The sequence below is a fragment of the Delphinapterus leucas genome, chromosome 3, assembly GCF_059928025.1.
Source record: "Delphinapterus leucas isolate spDelLeu-1000000601 "Yukka" chromosome 3, BTC_Dleu_Yukka2, whole genome shotgun sequence".
Lineage (NCBI taxonomy): Eukaryota > Metazoa > Chordata > Mammalia > Artiodactyla > Monodontidae > Delphinapterus > Delphinapterus leucas.
In genome coordinates, this window is record NC_143131.1 from 35418369 (window position 1) to 35436001 (window position 17633).

A 17633-nucleotide genomic window follows, 5' to 3' on the forward strand; every position below is an offset into this window, starting at 1 on the left:
TATGATTTAAAAACACTAAAGATTTTTTCATGAAGATTCAGATATATCTCTTTTCTTGAAAAATCAGATATCTGTCAGTGCTAGAACCTGTAGAAATGTATAGGACTGTTGGATGGATTTGAGTGTTGGGTACCTTTTAGACCCTTTTAGACAGGGTGTGTGCTCACTTCTTCATTACCCCGCCTTCCACTGGATGCTTCCAACATTTATATTACTTGCCAGTCCTCTGTGGGCATTTCATTTTGACTCTTGATCTAGGACAAAATAAAGGATAAAGAAATAGTAGTCTTCATGAATGCTGGAGCTGTCCCTTGTCAACCACATGTGACTATCCTGTTGTCTGTTTTTAAATTTGTTTGGGATGACTTTTTCTTCTACCGTCTAGCATAGGAAACACAATTCCAATCTTAACATTTGTTCAAGTCGAACAGAATTAGAAATTTAAATCCACTACTGGATCACATAGAACATTTCAAAAACAAAGCCCCAGAGATCTAACTTTTTCATTTTCTTTATAGGTGAAAATAAATAATGATTTTAATTATGAATTTTACAATAGTACCTGGTCTTATGTAAAACATACATCAACAGAACATTCATCATCTAGTCAAGGACGCTTCCTCTTTTTTAGTTCTTCATCTTCTTCGTACAGCTACTCTTCAGATACTGAAAATATCCTTAAGGAAAAGGTTAGTATGAAATATATTAGTTAACTTTTCCATATTTTACTGGTTTAGGTATTTCTAACATTAACAGAAGTGCATTTACTAAAAGAATCAGCTTTCATTTTTTAATTAGGGCACAGTATCTTCTTCAAAGAGATAATCCAATATATTTCTTTAAAAGGTATGGTTTTTGTCTTGTTAATTCTCTTTGATAATACATTTAGTTACACTTTTTATTTTCTCATTGAAGTATTTGTTCTTATTTAAAAATCTAAAAAAAACTTATTACTTTCAAATCTTCTAGTTAAAACTAACCTAAATTTCTAATTCATGATTACTGATGCTACTATTTTAAGTATTATATACAATTTCAAAAATCCAATGAAATGTGCTTCCGAAACACTAATACTAGAGTTTTTTAAAGAAGGTGCATGAAAATAAAAGATGTTAAAATACTTTATTACTTTGGAGATACCAACATTTTCATCTGAGGAGGTTAAAAGACTTAATTTTAGATACTCTGTTGTATTGAGATACTAAAACTTTCATCATGGGCAACCTGAACAGTTGAAATGAATTGTTCTAATTGATTCACACTTACTGCTGAAGAATTTTTCAGGCTGATCATCATTTATAATATACATAATTCATCTCATTCTTAAAGTCAGTAACTTGATTAATAGATCACATAAGCGAGGTATAAAGGAATATAATTTTGTTTTATGACTAAGAAGTTAATTGTGGAAATATGAGCTGTAAAAACATTTATTATACCCATATTATATTGTTCACATAAGTGAGGATTTGGTGTAAGGTAGCTCTGTCTTGGACGTCATGAAAAGATGCTTAGGAAGGGTTTAAAAGACCTCGTTATAAAGTAGCTTACCCTGTAAATACTCCAGTATGGGAGATAAATTATATGGTCACCTTACCTATAAGTCATTGTTACGATGTGGACTCTAGGGATATTATATCCCTGTTTGTGAGATTATTTAGCAGTTAAAAACGTTGAATCTTTTTTCCTAGTTGAGGAGGGCATAACAACTTGGTCTTGGGGGTTTTAAAAGGTGTGTATAAAACCAGTTACCATGTCATCACTCAGATGTTATTTCTGTTTGGGATTCTGAAAATTCCTTAGATTGCTTCAAGTGGGTGGGCCCAGAAGAGACCTCATTATGCATCAAAAATAAAAATTCATTTAGTCTGCATTGATGGAGGTGGCTATTGATGGAGACATTGGACAAGGAACTACTTCCATTGCCTTTTAGTCTTCATCCTAAAACTCCTTTTACTCTTTCTTCTTCCTATAGAGTTATCAGTTGTTGGTTCTTCAGAACACTGTTGAAGTGGCTCAGTTTATCAATAACAATCCGGACTTTTTACAACTTGCTGAGTCATTCTGGAAGGAACTCTCCTACCTTCCCTCTCTGTATGACTACAGCGCCTATCGAAGACTGATCGACCAGTATGGGACACATTATCTTCAGTCTGGGTCCTTAGGAGGAGAATACAAAGTTATCTTTTATTTGGACTCAGAAAAAATCAAACAAAGCGGTAGAGTATTAAAAATATTGTTATATACAAGTATCGCAGGGATTGTAATTAGTAGTTAAACTTTAGAGCTTTGAAATATGACAAATAGAGATTAAATTGCAAAAGAATCAAAACTTGCAAGAATCTGTTATACTCTACTCAGAATCTTCCAGGGTTTAAGAAAAAGCCTGCCTACTCTTTTGGATAGTACCCTGAAGTGAGAGTTAAGCCATTATCATTATTGCTCTCTCTAGAGGGTGTTGATTGGATTTTTAGAATACTTTTTAATCTTCCCCGTTTCTCAGATTAAGTAATATTCCTCGAGGAAAACTAATGAGGAGTTTACTGATATTGCAGAAATCAAAACGTTTCAATGAAGTCTTTTCTTATTCACCTCTGTTCTTTACCACTCACATTCCTTTAAAAAAAATCTGCTCTGGATATCGTGAGTTTGCTTACTACCTAAAAGTTGTAACAATAGCTTAAATTTATTGGATGCCTTCTTCTAGACAGGCAGGTTGCCTATGTTAGCAATAATCCTCACTGCTACCGAGTGAAATCCAAGGGCATACTGATTGTAAGCCGGTCTAACTGGCTCCAGCATCAGCTTAGCTTTTTCCTTACGCTATGTTGCTGCAGGAATTGCCTGCTTTTTGTTAGACTCAGGGCATGCTACTGAGTTCATACTTGGTTGACTTCACAGTGAGGGGATGTTCCTCACCAGCTGCTGCCATGTTGGAGAAGAGTGTGTGTCCTAGTATCCATTCCTCCTTTCCAGAGACCTTTTGGCTTATTTACGTTCCAAGTCCAACCTGCTCCTTTCCAACTTTGTCCTGAAGCTCGTGGCCACACTTGCTTCTCCATCCCAAATCATCTTGTTAGCATCTTACTCTTCAGTCAAGACTTTCTTACCACCTTGAAGGAGAGTAAGACTGCTTACCTGAGATTCAGAGGAGGTCTTGTAGCCTTCTTTTGTGAGTGAGCTACAATATTTTTCTGTGTTTCCATTGACTATTTTTTTTTTCTATTGGGCTTAATTTTTACCAATTAAGATTTAATTAGAATGTGAGCTTTTCCAACCTCAGCAGGTTGGAAATGAATGCACAAGCACAGGTTTTTGTAGCAACAACAGAGGTAATATTTCTTTGAGGAATTAATCCAGAAAGGGGCTTGATCTAAACTCAGTTTCATGACCATTTTTTTTTTCTTTAACGCTTAAAAAGAAACGAAGAGGATTTTTTTTTTAAGCTTTCTGAGTTGGTAAAAAAATTTTGAGTAAAAATTTTACTCTTGAGCAGTTTTTATTCTTAAAAGTTTTAAGTGAAATTAATCAAGGATTCTGGGATATGTTATATGCCCCCAATTGTTCTTTAAGAAATACTGAGTTTGTTATAATATAGTTAGTAAAATTATATAAAAATATATTTCTACCCTTTATTATTTTCTATCCTCTTTTAAAAAAATGCATTGGCAAAACTCCATTTGATAATGAGTAGAAATTGTAACCATCTAAGATTATATGTCATAGGAAGAAAATGTAGAAACCAGAGATGTTAAAGATGGAGAGACTGAGGCACTAGAACTAAGATTTTAGGAATTAATTGCTGTAGAACCAGAACCCAGCTTTTGGGGTCTCCAGTGGGTGGGCTGGAGGCCATTGCACATCTACTTTTACCTATTTGCCTTATGCCTGAGAAGCTGACTGCAGTTGGGTAAAAGGTATCACTCTGTGAGGTGCTCAGTTTTTGCTCCCTCCACTGTTTCACCCACCCCCACCCTCTGGTCAAAGTTAATAGAAGCCAAGAGCAGCTGATCCATTTGAATGTAATTTTCAGACATGTGATGCTTTACCCCTAAATATAATGCATGTATCTTATTTTGTTTATAACAAACATCAAATATCACTTTTTCTGCCCCTTGACCCTTCTAGAGCACTTGAAAATGTACGTATAGTATATTTTTGATTATATGGCCCCAGTGATAGGAAACAACCTCTTATGCCACTCTCACACCTGGCCAGCATCTCAAAGGAGATTTTCAACAAATGTGGAAACTAAGCACCTTTAAAATTTTTCCCCCCAGGTTTTAGTTCAGAGAAGAAGAAGAAATGTGCTTCCTCACATATCAAGTTTTTGTTTAAATTATCAGAGCACACATGCAAGGAGATGGAAGAGACCTTAAAATTGGCTGCAGGTAAATGAGAAGGGGGTAATTTTCATTACAAACTTACTTCCATCCCTCTTTCTTGTGGTTAATTCCTGGTCTCCAAGGGCCTTTGAAATTCTAGCGGGTGTTCTATTTTGTGTTTTTGAAATACTTGGTTATTTTTACCTCTGATCTCTCTGTCATATGTCATGGCAGTGATCCATCATGCAGAGTGGAAATTTCACTGGGCATCTCTGTGTACTGTAACTATGTCCTCAGTGAACACCATCTTTGTTTCCTATGAGGAAGGTTGACAAACAAGCCTAGAAAAATGACAGCAAGAGGAGAAGCTTCAGTTTCACTCTGTGACATGGATGCTCAGTGCAGTTAAAAGTTTTTGGTGCATGGTGGTGGTGGTGACGGTGGTGGCAGAGTGCGGGAGGTGGTGTGTTAGTCTTGAGTGATTGAAGAAGGAACTGGAAGGGTAAGCTGATTTAGACTGTGTCTAGATGCCATGTTAAGGAGTTTGGGTTTCATCCTGATGGCAAGGGATGCCGTTAATACAGGGAGTGATTAAATGAAAGATGACAAATATAAAGTTGTAGCGAAAGAAGAGGGACTGAAAAGGAATAATCTGATAGGATAAGAACCAGAAAAGATGAGTAACATGGAAGGTAGAGGAGAAGAAATCAACAGCGAGAAATGCTACAGTGAAGTGACGTAAGAGGAGGTCTGAAGACGTCATTGGATTTGGTGATTAAGACTTAATTGCCTTAAAATGAAGAGATTCTTAGTGTAGTAGGGATGGAAATGAGACTGTGGTGCATTGTGTGAAGCCATGGAGCAGCATTAGAGCTCAAGTTCTCTTGGGGTGATGGCAGAAAATGGGATGAAGGAGAAGACTGACCCAGGTGCTAAAGTCCTCATCGAGGAAGTGAGGATCCTTTAGCAGATGACTGCAAGAAGGAGGGAGACAGAGTGTTAAGCCAGGCTTAATTCCTCATTCACTTACTTTATTCATCAACTATTTACGGAACCTATAGTGCACGCGGAAATTGTTCTAGGCACTGGTGATACAGCAGTGAATATGCCAGGAAAAGTGCCTGTCTTCTTGGACCTGATATGACAAAGGAGGAGGACAAGTTTTTGAACAACATGGAAATACACTGATCTGGAAATAGAAATGAAAGTGGGAGCTTTGAGAAGTTGTTGACATCAGTTATCAGTTGGGCTGGTGATTGGAAGCTGCTTTCTGATTTTATTTTATTTTAATTTTGCTTTGTTTTATCTTATTTTATTTTATGTTTAACAAACATGTAGCACTTATGATGTGCCCAGCACAATTTTAAGTGATTTACAAAAATTAACCAATGTACTCCTACCTAAGAACTGGGTATTATTCATATTTCCATTTTACCGACAGGGACACTGAGGCACAGAAAGGTTGCCCAAGACCACAGTTGGGGTCAGGCACAAGATTCCAATGTCTGGCTTCACAATCTGGGCCCTTCACTGTTGCCCCAGGCTGATTGTCTAGGGGAAGAGGGCCAGCTGGAGCACAGAGCTCACTGAGGTGTAGAGAGAGAGGCTACAGGCTTAAAAATAAATATAAAAGCTGATTTCTTAGACTCTGTAGTTTGTAAACAAGCATGTCAGTTTAGGTGGTGATTCTCAAATTTTGGTATGCAAGAGGATTACCTGGGGCAGCCTGTTCAAATGCTGAGTACTTGACTTTTCTCTCAGCTACGTCCTTCTATGTCTTGGCTGGAGCTCAGAAATCTGCAGTCATTCTAGGTGATTCTGATTCCAGTAGTTCAGGGACTGAACTTGGCAATACACTGCATTAAAAGTGTGACTATTTGCATTTTAAAATGTAACTAACAAGGAAGATGAGGAAGCACTCAGGCAGTTCTTTAAAAATATGAGACTTTAATAACTTCTGATGATAAAAGTGTAATTTTTGAATTTGCAAAATTTTATGAAAGTGTTATGAAATTGCAAAATTTAATTAAAAAAGGAAATGAAAATCAACGTAAGTCTGATCAGCAAGTTAGGAACTTCCGGTCATGACCAGTGTGGAAATCAATTAGACACGGAGATGAAAATATTTCTGAAATTATAAGGCACAGAAATGAGAAAAAGGATTTGATTAGTATTCAAACTTTTTAGAACACTTTTTATGTGTTAATATATGCCTGTTAATAGCATTTTGGTTACTGTTAGTATTCCAGATGCAATGAACTTTTTCCTCCCAACATTTTCTTATGAAAATTTTCAAACATACAGAAAAGTTGAAAAAACATAGTAAAAAATGCCAACGTACCCACCTCTTACATGCAATAATTATTATTTTGATGTTTTGATATATATATATATATCTACATATAGTATTTATAATGTTGACTGTTTAGCAATGCATAAATATATATTTAAAATATTTGTGATATTTGCTGAACCATTTGGAAGTTTCAGATGTCATGATGTTTCATCCTTAAATACACACATGTATCTTCTAAGAAACAAGATAGTCACCTGTATAACAAATTTTCTTCTTACACTAAGAACATTAAGAATATGAATAATAATTTCTTAATAATCATCTACTGTTAGGTAATGGTTGTGCCTCTTTTCTTTTCTCTCTTAATAGATATTATTTTTTTGAGTAGTTTTAGATTCACAAAACAATTGAGCAAAAAGTACAGAGAATCCCTATATCCCTGCTGTCCCCGCGGGCACAGCCTCCTCCGTTATCAGCATCCAGGCCTTAGTGGTCCATTTGTTACAACTGATGAACCTACATTGACACATAATAATCACCCAAAGTCCATAGTTTACATGAGGGTTCACTCTTGTACATTCTGTGGGTTCGGAGAAATGCATAACGACATGTATCCATAATAGTATACAGAGCAATTTCACTGCCCTAAAAGTCCTCTAAAGATCCTAAAAATCCACTAAAAATATTAAAAATCCCTCCTACCCCACTTTCTGGCAATCACAGGTATTTTTACTCTCTCCATAGTTTTGCCTTTTCCAGAATGTCATACAGTTGAATGGGTTGTGTTACTTCATTGACTTTCAATTTCATATGCTCATTCTCATTTCATTTGTGCATCCAGACTTATTTCGTTTGATTTCTCCTTGAGTAGGAACTCAGGGCAATGTGTTACGAGGGGTCCCATTTGTCAGAGGGGGACGTCCTGGCCTTGTGTCTGGCCTTAGTTACCTGGAACTGGACAACCCTGCTGGAAACAAATGGAGATATTCTCGCTGGGCAGGATCTGTGACTGAACTTCCGCAAATCATAAAACAAAAGGTATGTGACACTCTGTTGAAAGCACCAAAAAGCAGTCATATTTATTTGCACTGGGAAAATGAGATTAAATTAAGGTGGTTAAACAGAGAAGGCTGTAATTAGCGTTTTCTGTATCCCAGTTATGTTTTGTATAGTAAAATGAATGCATACATAATAGGAAACAAGTTTCATTATCTTGTATGTCCATATTTCAGTTGTAAAGGTTAAATGTCTTGTAAATCCCAAGAGAAATTAATGCTAAAATTTGCATTTCAAGCTTTTGACCTAAATTTGATTATGTTTTCCTTGGTCCCTGATTCAGAGGAGTTATAGATTCTTGCAAGAGGAAGGCATTTAAGGGCTTGTCTAGTGTTACATTTGTCAGATCACCTTTCTCCCTGTGGCCATGGCTTGTAGGCTCCTGGTCATGCAAATTAGTTCTAAAAAGATAGAATCAATTTGGCTGGCAGAATTTTAGGATGTTTTATCGGCACAGTCAGTTCTTTTATAACACAACATATGTGTTCCTAAAAATCAGAGAGCTAGGCAAAATTGCACAATAAAGACCACAGGGCTTATGGGAAAAAATGTGTTAGGAACACAACACTCAAAAACTTTTGTGACACTCATTAAAAAAAAAAAAAGAGGCTCCAATAAAAACAGTAGCAGTTTTATACATGTTAAATTTTTAAGGAATGCACGGACTACAACAAAGGTGGCACATTACCTAGAAGAGGATCTGAAGCTTGCTGGGTGATGGGAGGGTTACAGATTGTGAATTATTGTGAAGTGGTAGAAGGAGCGCTATCAGAAATGACAGACAGTCGTAACACCATTTGTGGTTGGTGTGGTTTATTATACAGGTGGTGAACTAGATGGGTGTTTGAGATGTGTGCTTGTGTGTGAGTGTTTTGTGTATTCTTATGCAGCTTGGTTCAGTTGTGTGCAGTTTTCTGTGTTCACCCCATGTTTCTTATGGACAAAATTGTACAGAAGAAAACACAAAATTTGTGATATACTCATTTTATTTTTTAATATCTCAATCTCAATGGAACAAATTCACATTTTCAAAATACATGTTATAGCAGAAGTGATTCTATAATCTATTCCCTGCCACAGGAGTCAGGCAGTGTCCCAGGTCCAACCTGACGTGTTTTTTTTTTTGCGGTACACGGACCTCTCACTGTTGTGGCCTCTCCCGTTGTGGAGCACAGGCTCCGGACCCACAGGCTCAGCGGCCACAGCTCATGGGCCCAGCCGCTCCGCGGCATGTGGGATCTTCCCAGACCGGGACACGAACCCGCGTCCCCTGCATCGGCAGGCGAACTCTCAACCACTGCGCCACCAGGGAAGCCCCAACCTGACTTTTGAGATTAAGAAACTTGGACACATTTATAAACTCAAAAGTTACGAGTGCTCCTCAGGTACCCTCCTGACACCATACTGAGCCCAGTTGCCTCCCAATAACAGTGACAGTGGGAGGGGCAGTTTTTCCTGGGAAGTCTTACCTTAAAGTGTCATTCATTAATATTCAAAATGATCTATTTTCATTGTCAGTATCTCATACAAATCTTTAAAAATCCTAAATTGTTGTTTAGGGTAAAAAACAGACATTCTTTTCCATTCTCAACTATGTGCTTTCCCACATAGGACTGTAACTGTCATAGCTATGTTAACTTATTAGTTGGACAGGAAAGGGACAGAGAAAGAAGAGACATGTTACAGGTAGATAACCATGCAATACTGTTCAGTTCAGAAGAGCTTGGGCAGAGATGGAGGGCAATGTGACCCTCTGAGCTAATCTCCGTACTCGCAGTGGTGCTCTAGCCAACTCACTCTGACTCTCTCAAGAGCCAATGGTGCAGATCTCTTCCCAGCTCCGTGCTCAGGGACATCATGGTGGTAGCCTGAAACTGGCCATGGTAAGAGTAGTTACACAGCAGAAATTGGCAAAGGCTACAAACGAGAGCCTTTTTGTTCCTGGGAGAGCAGATTGTTAGAGCTTAGCCAATCCATCTCCGGTCTTGAAGTTGCTCTTCATCAGAACTGTCCAACCCAGAGCGATAATGCCTACCTGTTTTAAATTTCTTCAGGGATAGAGAATCATAGTCTCCATTAGAGAGATATGTTAAGTATCTCAGAGTCAGGATATTTAATCTCAAATTTAATTGCATTTGCTTCTTTACTGTAATTTAAGTGCATTTCCTTTTCTTCTATCCTCTGCAGGAGTGGAAATGTGTTGTCTTCAAAATAATCTTTCAGTAGCTAGAAAATGAACATCCTGTTGGTTTTTTAAAATTTTATGTATGCACACAAAATACAAAAAAATATTCCCTCCCTATCTGTTTCTAATTTTCCCTAGGTTTGTCTTGTAAAGGTAGTGAATTGCTTTCTCTTTTTATTTGAACAAGAAATATTTGGAATTAAGATAAGAGTGGCTTTTGATTTTGTTTTAGTGGAGATTGAGCCAAAATGCTGAAAGGAAAATATTCTCGCTCCAAACCCTGATTACTGACCGTGATGTCTTTATCTGTGTAGCTGACACCTTTGTATGAGCTGGTAAAGGAAGTACCCTGTGCCTCTGTGAAAAGGCTATACCTGAAACGGGCCATTGAGGAATATCTCGATGAATTTGACCCCTGTCATTGCCGGCCTTGTCAAAATGGTGGCATGGCCACTGTGAAGGGGACCCAGTGTGAGTGCCATTGCAAACCATACACGTTTGGTGTGGCGTGTGAACAAGGAGCCCTCGTAGGGGATCAAGCAGGTCAGTGTGCTGCATTCTCTCAAGTTATGCTGGACACAATGAAAAGGGAATTACCCTTTCCCTCTGGCCCCTGAGAGTGTGCTTCCTCGGGTATGGAGAAGGGGAAGTCTCATAAGGCTTTGAATTTGTCTCTCCCTCCCTATTCCACCTCCGGGTTGTAGCTACTGAGGTCGGGCCCTTTGCTATCTCTCTATTTTCCCATCTGAACTAACAGAACTGCCTTCTACTCTCCACTCTCCATTAGAACAGATTTATGCCTGAAACACCTTCCATCCTTCCATAGTCATCTCAGTAAGGTTTTGTCATAACTTAGGTCTACAGAGCTTGTGTCTGCACTGACTAACCTTTCTGGTGGCAAGCTATTGGAAACACCTCTACTTCTATTTTGTGTTATGTCCCACCAATCAATCATTCACAAATATTTGTTGAACATTGGCTGTGTGCTCAACAGTGCATTTGGTGTTTTAGGTATTTAGTATGTGAAGTTCACTTTATGAGTAGGCAAAGTATGAGATGATTTGTGTATATTTATTTTTATATTCATTTGTGTGTCTCTGTCCTCTAGAAAGCTTACTTCTTAAATTCGGAACTGTTTGATTCCTTTGTTTATTCCCACAGCCTGACATAGTGCTTGATTCATAAAGTCACTTAATAAATGTTTGATAAATGAATAAGTACATGGCTAAACCACGGCTACTTATAGACAAGCATCAAGAAAGCATCCTTGCCTCCAAATGTCTCCCCAAGTGGCCTGTCCTGGTAAACTAAAATGCCACCACTGCGATTCATTCCTTTGAGGCTTAGATTTACAGCTATTTGATAAAATGGACGCTCCCCCTGCTTGTGAGGAGTGGAGTAGCAGTCATAATACCTCAAGCTCTTATTACCTATTATTAACATACTCAGGGGACTATATTATTAACTCGATTTCTAATTGTGGAAGAAAGGGTAAGGAAGATCATGGGAAAAATTATACAAATTATTTTAGTTTTTTTGTGTGTGATACTGAGGAGTGGCTGTGGAGGGAGTGGAGGGAAGAGGGATGTAGGTCACACAGTAGAAATAGCTAAGGAGCAGTAAACACACCCATCTATTATCAGAAGTAATGCTTTGGGGGAATAGTTCCTGAGATCAGTTTCTAACTAGGAAAGCAAAGCTCTTAGAATATGCTTCAAATTCTCTCTAATGTCCTCCAAGGAATATGATGGGAAAAATACTAAAACCTGTGAGCTGTGAACCAGCCCTGAGGTAGAAGGTGGCCAGAGCAAGTTGAGGAGGTGCCTGTAGATTGAAGAAGGGTGCTGACAGGAGGTAGAAGCATTTTTCCTACTTACATATTTCCTCATCTTGTACAGCACCAGCCCTGGGGTTGGCAGCCTGGAGTACCCAGTAGACCAGGGGTCCCCAACCCCCGGGCCATGGACCAGTACCGGTCCATGGCCTGTTAGGAACCGGACTGCACAGCAGGAGGTGAGTGGCAGGCGAGGGAGCAAAGCTTCATCTGTATTTACAGCCGCTCCCCATAGCTCTCATTACCACCTGAGCTCTGCCTCCGGTCAGATCAGCAGCGGCATTAGATTCTCATGGGAGCGCAAACCCTCACAGCATGAACTGGTGCATGTGAGGGATCTAGGTTGTGCGCTCCTTATGAGAATCTAACGCCTGATGATCTGAGGGGGAGCTGAGGGGGAGATGCTAGTGCTGGGGAGCGGCTGCAAATACAGATTATCATTAGCAGGGAGGTTCGACTACACAGAGACCATAATAAATCAATTGCTTGTAGACTCAGATCAAAACCCTATCAGTGAGTGGCAAGTGAGAACAAGCTCAGGGCTCCCACTGACTCTGCATTATGGTGAGTTGTATACTTATTTCATTATATATTACAATGTAATAATAATAGAAATAAAGTGCACAATAAATGTGATGCTCTTGAATCATCCCAAAACCGTCCCCTCCTCCCCAGTCCATGGAAACATTGTCTTCCATGAAACCGGTCCCTGGTGCCAAAAAGGTTGGGGACCACTGCAATAGACTATGCTCTTCTCATGCCCAATCACTGCTTTAACATTAGGAACTTATTTGCCTTACTAAGAGACTGTGGGGTGATAAAAAGAGCCTGGACTCAGCCATAAGACCAGGTTACAGTCTGGATATGGTTCTTGCCCACCAGTACAGCATTGTGCATATCATTTAACCACTTTGTCTTGGATTCCACACCTATCAAATGAGAATGTTAACAGACCTCTTGGTCACCTCCATTTGTTCTTGTAAGAAGTAAATGAATGATAAAATGCATGTGAAAGTGCTTTGAAACCGTTGTAAAATAATAAATTTAAGGTAGTATTGCAAGAAGTTTGTTAATGCGGCCTTAATACGGGCAATCCTAGTCAGTGTGCAGAGACAGTCTGGCCACTGTGGAGACCTCAGTGAACAGAGTGAAGGTAATAAACCCCAGATCGTCCCCTCCCCCAATAACCACATAGTAGGAAGCTTAGCTCACTGAACTCTGAAATCTTCCTCTCCAAGTACTCTCTGAACCATGTCTCTCTTATTTACAGGAGGGGTTGATGGAGGGTGGAGCTGCTGGTCCTCTTGGGGCCCCTGTGTTCAAGGGAAGAAAACAAGGAGCCGAGAATGCAATAACCCACCTCCCAGTGAGGGTGGGAAATCCTGCATTGGAGAAATGTCAGAAACCAGACAATGCGAAGACCAGGAGTTGGAGCATTTGCGGTAATAGAGACCAGACCTCCTGGCAATTATGTAAAACTCAGTGCCCTCTGCAGTAAGCACGGAATACATGATTGCTGCTATTGAAAGATTTAAACCTTAAATGGTGATTTTTATCAGGGAGTGCTGTGCTCTTAGCATTGGGGTCAGTTGAAGGAGAGGCATATTGTGGCCAATTTGCACTTGTGTGCTTCAAGCTTTCCTGACGCAGGTGTTACAGAAGGCTGGGGAACTGGAAAGCAGTCTGGCTCAGTGGATGCGAGCAGCAGCTTTGGCATCAGGCAGACCTGCCACCTACTTGCTCTGTGAACTTGGGCAAGTTAGGATAAAAATAGTAGATACAATGATAATAGGATATTGCCTGAGATTAAGAATATAAAGTGATTTGTACTGTGCCTGGCATATAGTAGGCATTCACTAATAGTTGCATTATTTTTCAGATATACCACTCCCTTTTTTTTTTTTTTTTTTTTTTTTTGCGGTACGCGGGCCTCTCACTGCTGTGGCCTCTCCCATTGCGGAGCACAGGCTCTGGACGCGCAGGCTCAGCGGCCATGACTCACGGGCCCAGCCGCTCCACGGCATGTGGGATCTTCCAGGTCAGGGGCACGAACCCGTGTCCCCTGCATCGTCAGGCGGACTCTCAACCACTGCGCCACCAGGGAAGCCCCCACTCCCTCTTATTTATTTACTTTGGACTAAGCATGAAGCATACATTTGAGACAGCAAACATCTTCACTGATTAGCCCAGGTGTCTGATACTAACTTCCTGTTTGCCAGGACCTTGCAAAAGCTATCTTCAAAAATGCTTCATTGCTGGACTTCCCTGGTTGTCCAGTGGTTGAGAATCCGCCTTCCAATGCAGGGGATTGCGGGTTCAATCCCTGGTCGGCAACTAAGATCCCACATGCCACAGGGCAACTAAGACCCGACGCAGCCAAAAATCAATCAATTAATCAATATTAAAAAAAAAAAAGCTTCGTTGCTGAATCATACCCCTGGGTTAGAGTTGTTTATGCCACACCCCACTCTTTAATACTGTCCTTATTAACCTCTTCTGGTCAGGTATTGGCAAAAATTCTAGAAAGATAATTTGAAGGTCAAGTGAGTTGAGGAAATATGTAAGATGATTGGGTATCTGGTATTAGCATAGGGAGGTGAGATGCCTTATTCCTTGGGTGCTTTGTAATCCAACAATAACCAATATCTCTTGGCTGAGGAAGCTGGCAAACGTATGGGATTCTGGTAGGAGGGACCAGAGAAGCTCATCAAGATTAGGAGCCCGGGCTTGCCTGGTGGCGCAGTGGTTGAGAGTCCGCCAGCCGATGCAGGGGACACGGGTTCGTGCCCCGGTCCGGGAAGATCCCACATGCCACGGAGCGGCTGGGCCCGTGAGCCATGGCCGCTGAGCCTGCGCGTCCGGAGCCTGTGCTCCGCAACGGGAGAGGCCACAACAGTGAGAGGCCCGCGTACCGCAAAAAATAAAGAGAAAAGATTAGGAGCCCGACTACTGGAGACGAGAGAGGACAAGCCCTGCACACACTCTGATCTTGTCAGAAACCCCACCCTTGGACTGTTGTTATAAACCCCCTCATCAAATCCTCTGGCAGGGAGTGGGGGGACACACATAGTTTTTCAAGGCAGGAGCCCGCTGTGTCCCCCTTTGCCTGGCAAAGTACAAAAGCTATCCTTTTCTACTTCACCCAGAACTCTGTCTCTGAGATTTGATTCGGCGTTGGTGTACAGAGATGCCGAGATTCTGGCATCATAATCATGATAACAATGACATCTATCATTAAACAGTGATTTTCAGCAGTGCCTCTGAGGTCACTCTACACCAGTATTATCTCCACTCCAGAAACAGGAAATCTGAGGGGAAGCCTTACAAATAGCCTGTGAATGTTGCCGCCTTCCGAGCTGAGTTCCTTATATTCTTGCCACACACTGAGGAAACTCAGATGTGAAGTATAAGCATAATTTTCCTTTTTGTACTAAGGAAGAAGAGGATATTTCCTCTCCTCTGAGCGCCAAGAAGAGTGAGAATTCTCTCAGTGCTTCCCTAGGATGCTGCTGTCCATCCAGCTTTATGTCTACAGGCAGAGGAAACACGCCCACGGAGGGAGAGGTCTCCTCAGAGACCCTCATATTCCCAGAGATCTGTGCTCTTGAAGGCAACATTCTCCTCCTACCAGAGTCTCATATGTTTGCCAGCTTCCTCAGCCAAGAGATATTGGTTATTGTTGGATTACAAAGCACCCAAGGAATAAGGCATCTCACCTCCCTATGCTAATACCAGATACCCAATCATGTTACACATTTCCTCAACTCGACATTCAAATTATCTTTCTAGAATTTTTGCCAATACCTGATCAGAAAAGGTTAATAAGCAGAGTATTAAAGAGTGGGGTGTGGCATAAAGAACTCTAACCCAGGGGTATGATTCAGCAATGAAACATTAAAAAAATTTTTTTAAAAACATTTATTTTTAAGTTTTATTTATTTAATTTATCCTTGTTGCACCAGGTCTTAGTTGCAGTGTGTGTGCTCCTTAGTTGCAGCATGTAGGATCTAGTTCCCTGACCAGGGATGAAACCCAAGTCCCCTGCGTTGGAGGGCGAATTCTTAACCACTCTACCACCAGGGAGGTCTCTCTGGTCCCTTTAATCTTGCCTCAGGTGGTTACTTGGATGCTTCTCCCTTGATTAGCAACTGTTCAAATCTGCCCTTTGGAACTCAGGGAAGGTCATGGAGGCTGGAGTCTTGCCTACAAGAAATGGGGAACGAAAAAGGCCTCTGTACCTTGGAGTCCCACAGGGCCCTGCTCGGTTTCAATTACTGTGAGCTCCCCTAGAGATTGCCTTGTGAGAGGTAGAAATAGCATGATTTTAGGAGCTTAACTAGACATGAATCCAGCCCTGGTATTTTTTACTCTATAACCTTGGACAAGTTATTCAAACTTCCTGAGCCTTTTCTCCACCTATCTCATGGGGTTACTGTGAGTGTGAATTGAGCTGAGGCACATTTGTTGAACATCTGTCAAGATGCCTAGCACATGGGCTTGCCTGGTAGCGCAGTGGTTGAGAGTCCGCCTGCCAATGCGGGGGACGCGGGTTCGTGCCCCGGTCCGGGAGGATCCCACATGCTGCAGAGCGGCTGGGCCCGTGAGCCATGGCCGCTGAGCCTGCACGTCCGGATCCTGTGCTCCGCAACAGGTAGAGGCCACGACAGTGAGAGGCCCGCATACCGGAAAAAAAAAAAAAAAAAAAGATGCCTAGCACATAGTAAGCACTCAGTCAAAAATAGTTATTATTTTGTGTTACCTCTCGCAGGATCACAAACTTGAATTACCTTATTTTCAATACAGAATTAATTTTGTATTAAAGGTATTTAAGAACCAAATAGCAGGAGAAAAAGTGGGTGTGAGACAGGTGACCTCTAGGAATCCCATAAATCATATGTGTTGTCCAATGGCTTTATTTCTTTTTCTTTTCTTTGTTTGTTTTCCATACTACTGATCTGGTAGTTATCTTTTGGAAGCGTGAGTTGATATTTGTGTTTTCTATCATGGGATGTGATCAGATATTTTATTCTGAGAATGACAAAAAGATCACATCACAGAGCAGTGTCCACTACTTACTTGATGGAGTCCCTTCAGATGCAAATGAAAAATTCACTGTGCTGTAAAATATTTGTTAGATTGTGGAAAGTCCATCATGTTAATTATGTTTTCTTTCCTTTTCCTTTCAGATTGCTTGAACCACATTGTTTTCCTTTGTCTTTGGTTCCAACAGAATTCTGTCCATCACCTCCTGCCTTGAAAGACGGATATGTTCAAGTTGGTTATAAAAGATACTTTTTTCCTTTACATACACTGTTCATTCCAAGTTCTAGCTCTCTACTGATGTCATAATCTATTTCCTCCTTCCATGATGAAACAGTGCTAAAAACATTTTATGTGTGCGTTTTAGTTTAGCAGTGAGGGTTTTAGTTTGTGAGTTTTCTTCTTTGGCCCAAGGGGGTTAGAATTCTTCAGGAGGTAATATATCTCCTGTGGTAAAGGAAATATCGCCACCCAATGAATTAGAAATGTAATCATGCCAGAGGGTAGATAAACATTTCCATTCTGAACACAAAAGTAGGGATCTATAAGCAAGTTTTTCAGCATAGAGAACTTACCTGGTTCTTTTCACTGCAAGGAGTCTTTTTAAATTTTTCATAAATACAAGGGTTGGGGTAAAGCATTAGGTTTATTCCAGGGGCCAGTAAGACATTTAGCCAGTGTCTGGTGAGATATGGGTCATTGTATTATACTTGAGCAATTTTCTTGTTCAGGAAGGAACACAAGTCATCTGCCATTTGTCATTCTGGGAAATTAATATGGCTTTGGGGCCATATTAATTCGTGTGCTCTCCTCACTACTTCTTACGATGAGGCTTTGGCTCCAAACATCAGGAAGTATCTCTTCATGGTACATAGGAGCTATTGTTCATCAGGATTT

General features: G+C 40.4%; 1 protein-coding gene across 1 annotated transcript in view; it reads left to right on the top strand.

Moving 5' to 3' along the window:
* The window catches only part of C7 (complement C7), a 53359-nt gene that overhangs the window by 20133 nt on the left and 15593 nt on the right, over positions 1 to 17633 (top strand). Inside the window, exons 7-13 of the mRNA XM_022598537.2 lie at positions 519 to 689; positions 1976 to 2219; positions 4281 to 4391; positions 7493 to 7659; positions 10177 to 10405; positions 12967 to 13138; positions 16883 to 16970. Coding sequence (XP_022454245.1) covers positions 519 to 689; positions 1976 to 2219; positions 4281 to 4391; positions 7493 to 7659; positions 10177 to 10405; positions 12967 to 13138; positions 16883 to 16970 — 1182 coding nt within the window. The remainder of the gene's footprint in view (positions 1 to 518; positions 690 to 1975; positions 2220 to 4280; positions 4392 to 7492; positions 7660 to 10176; positions 10406 to 12966; positions 13139 to 16882; positions 16971 to 17633) is intronic.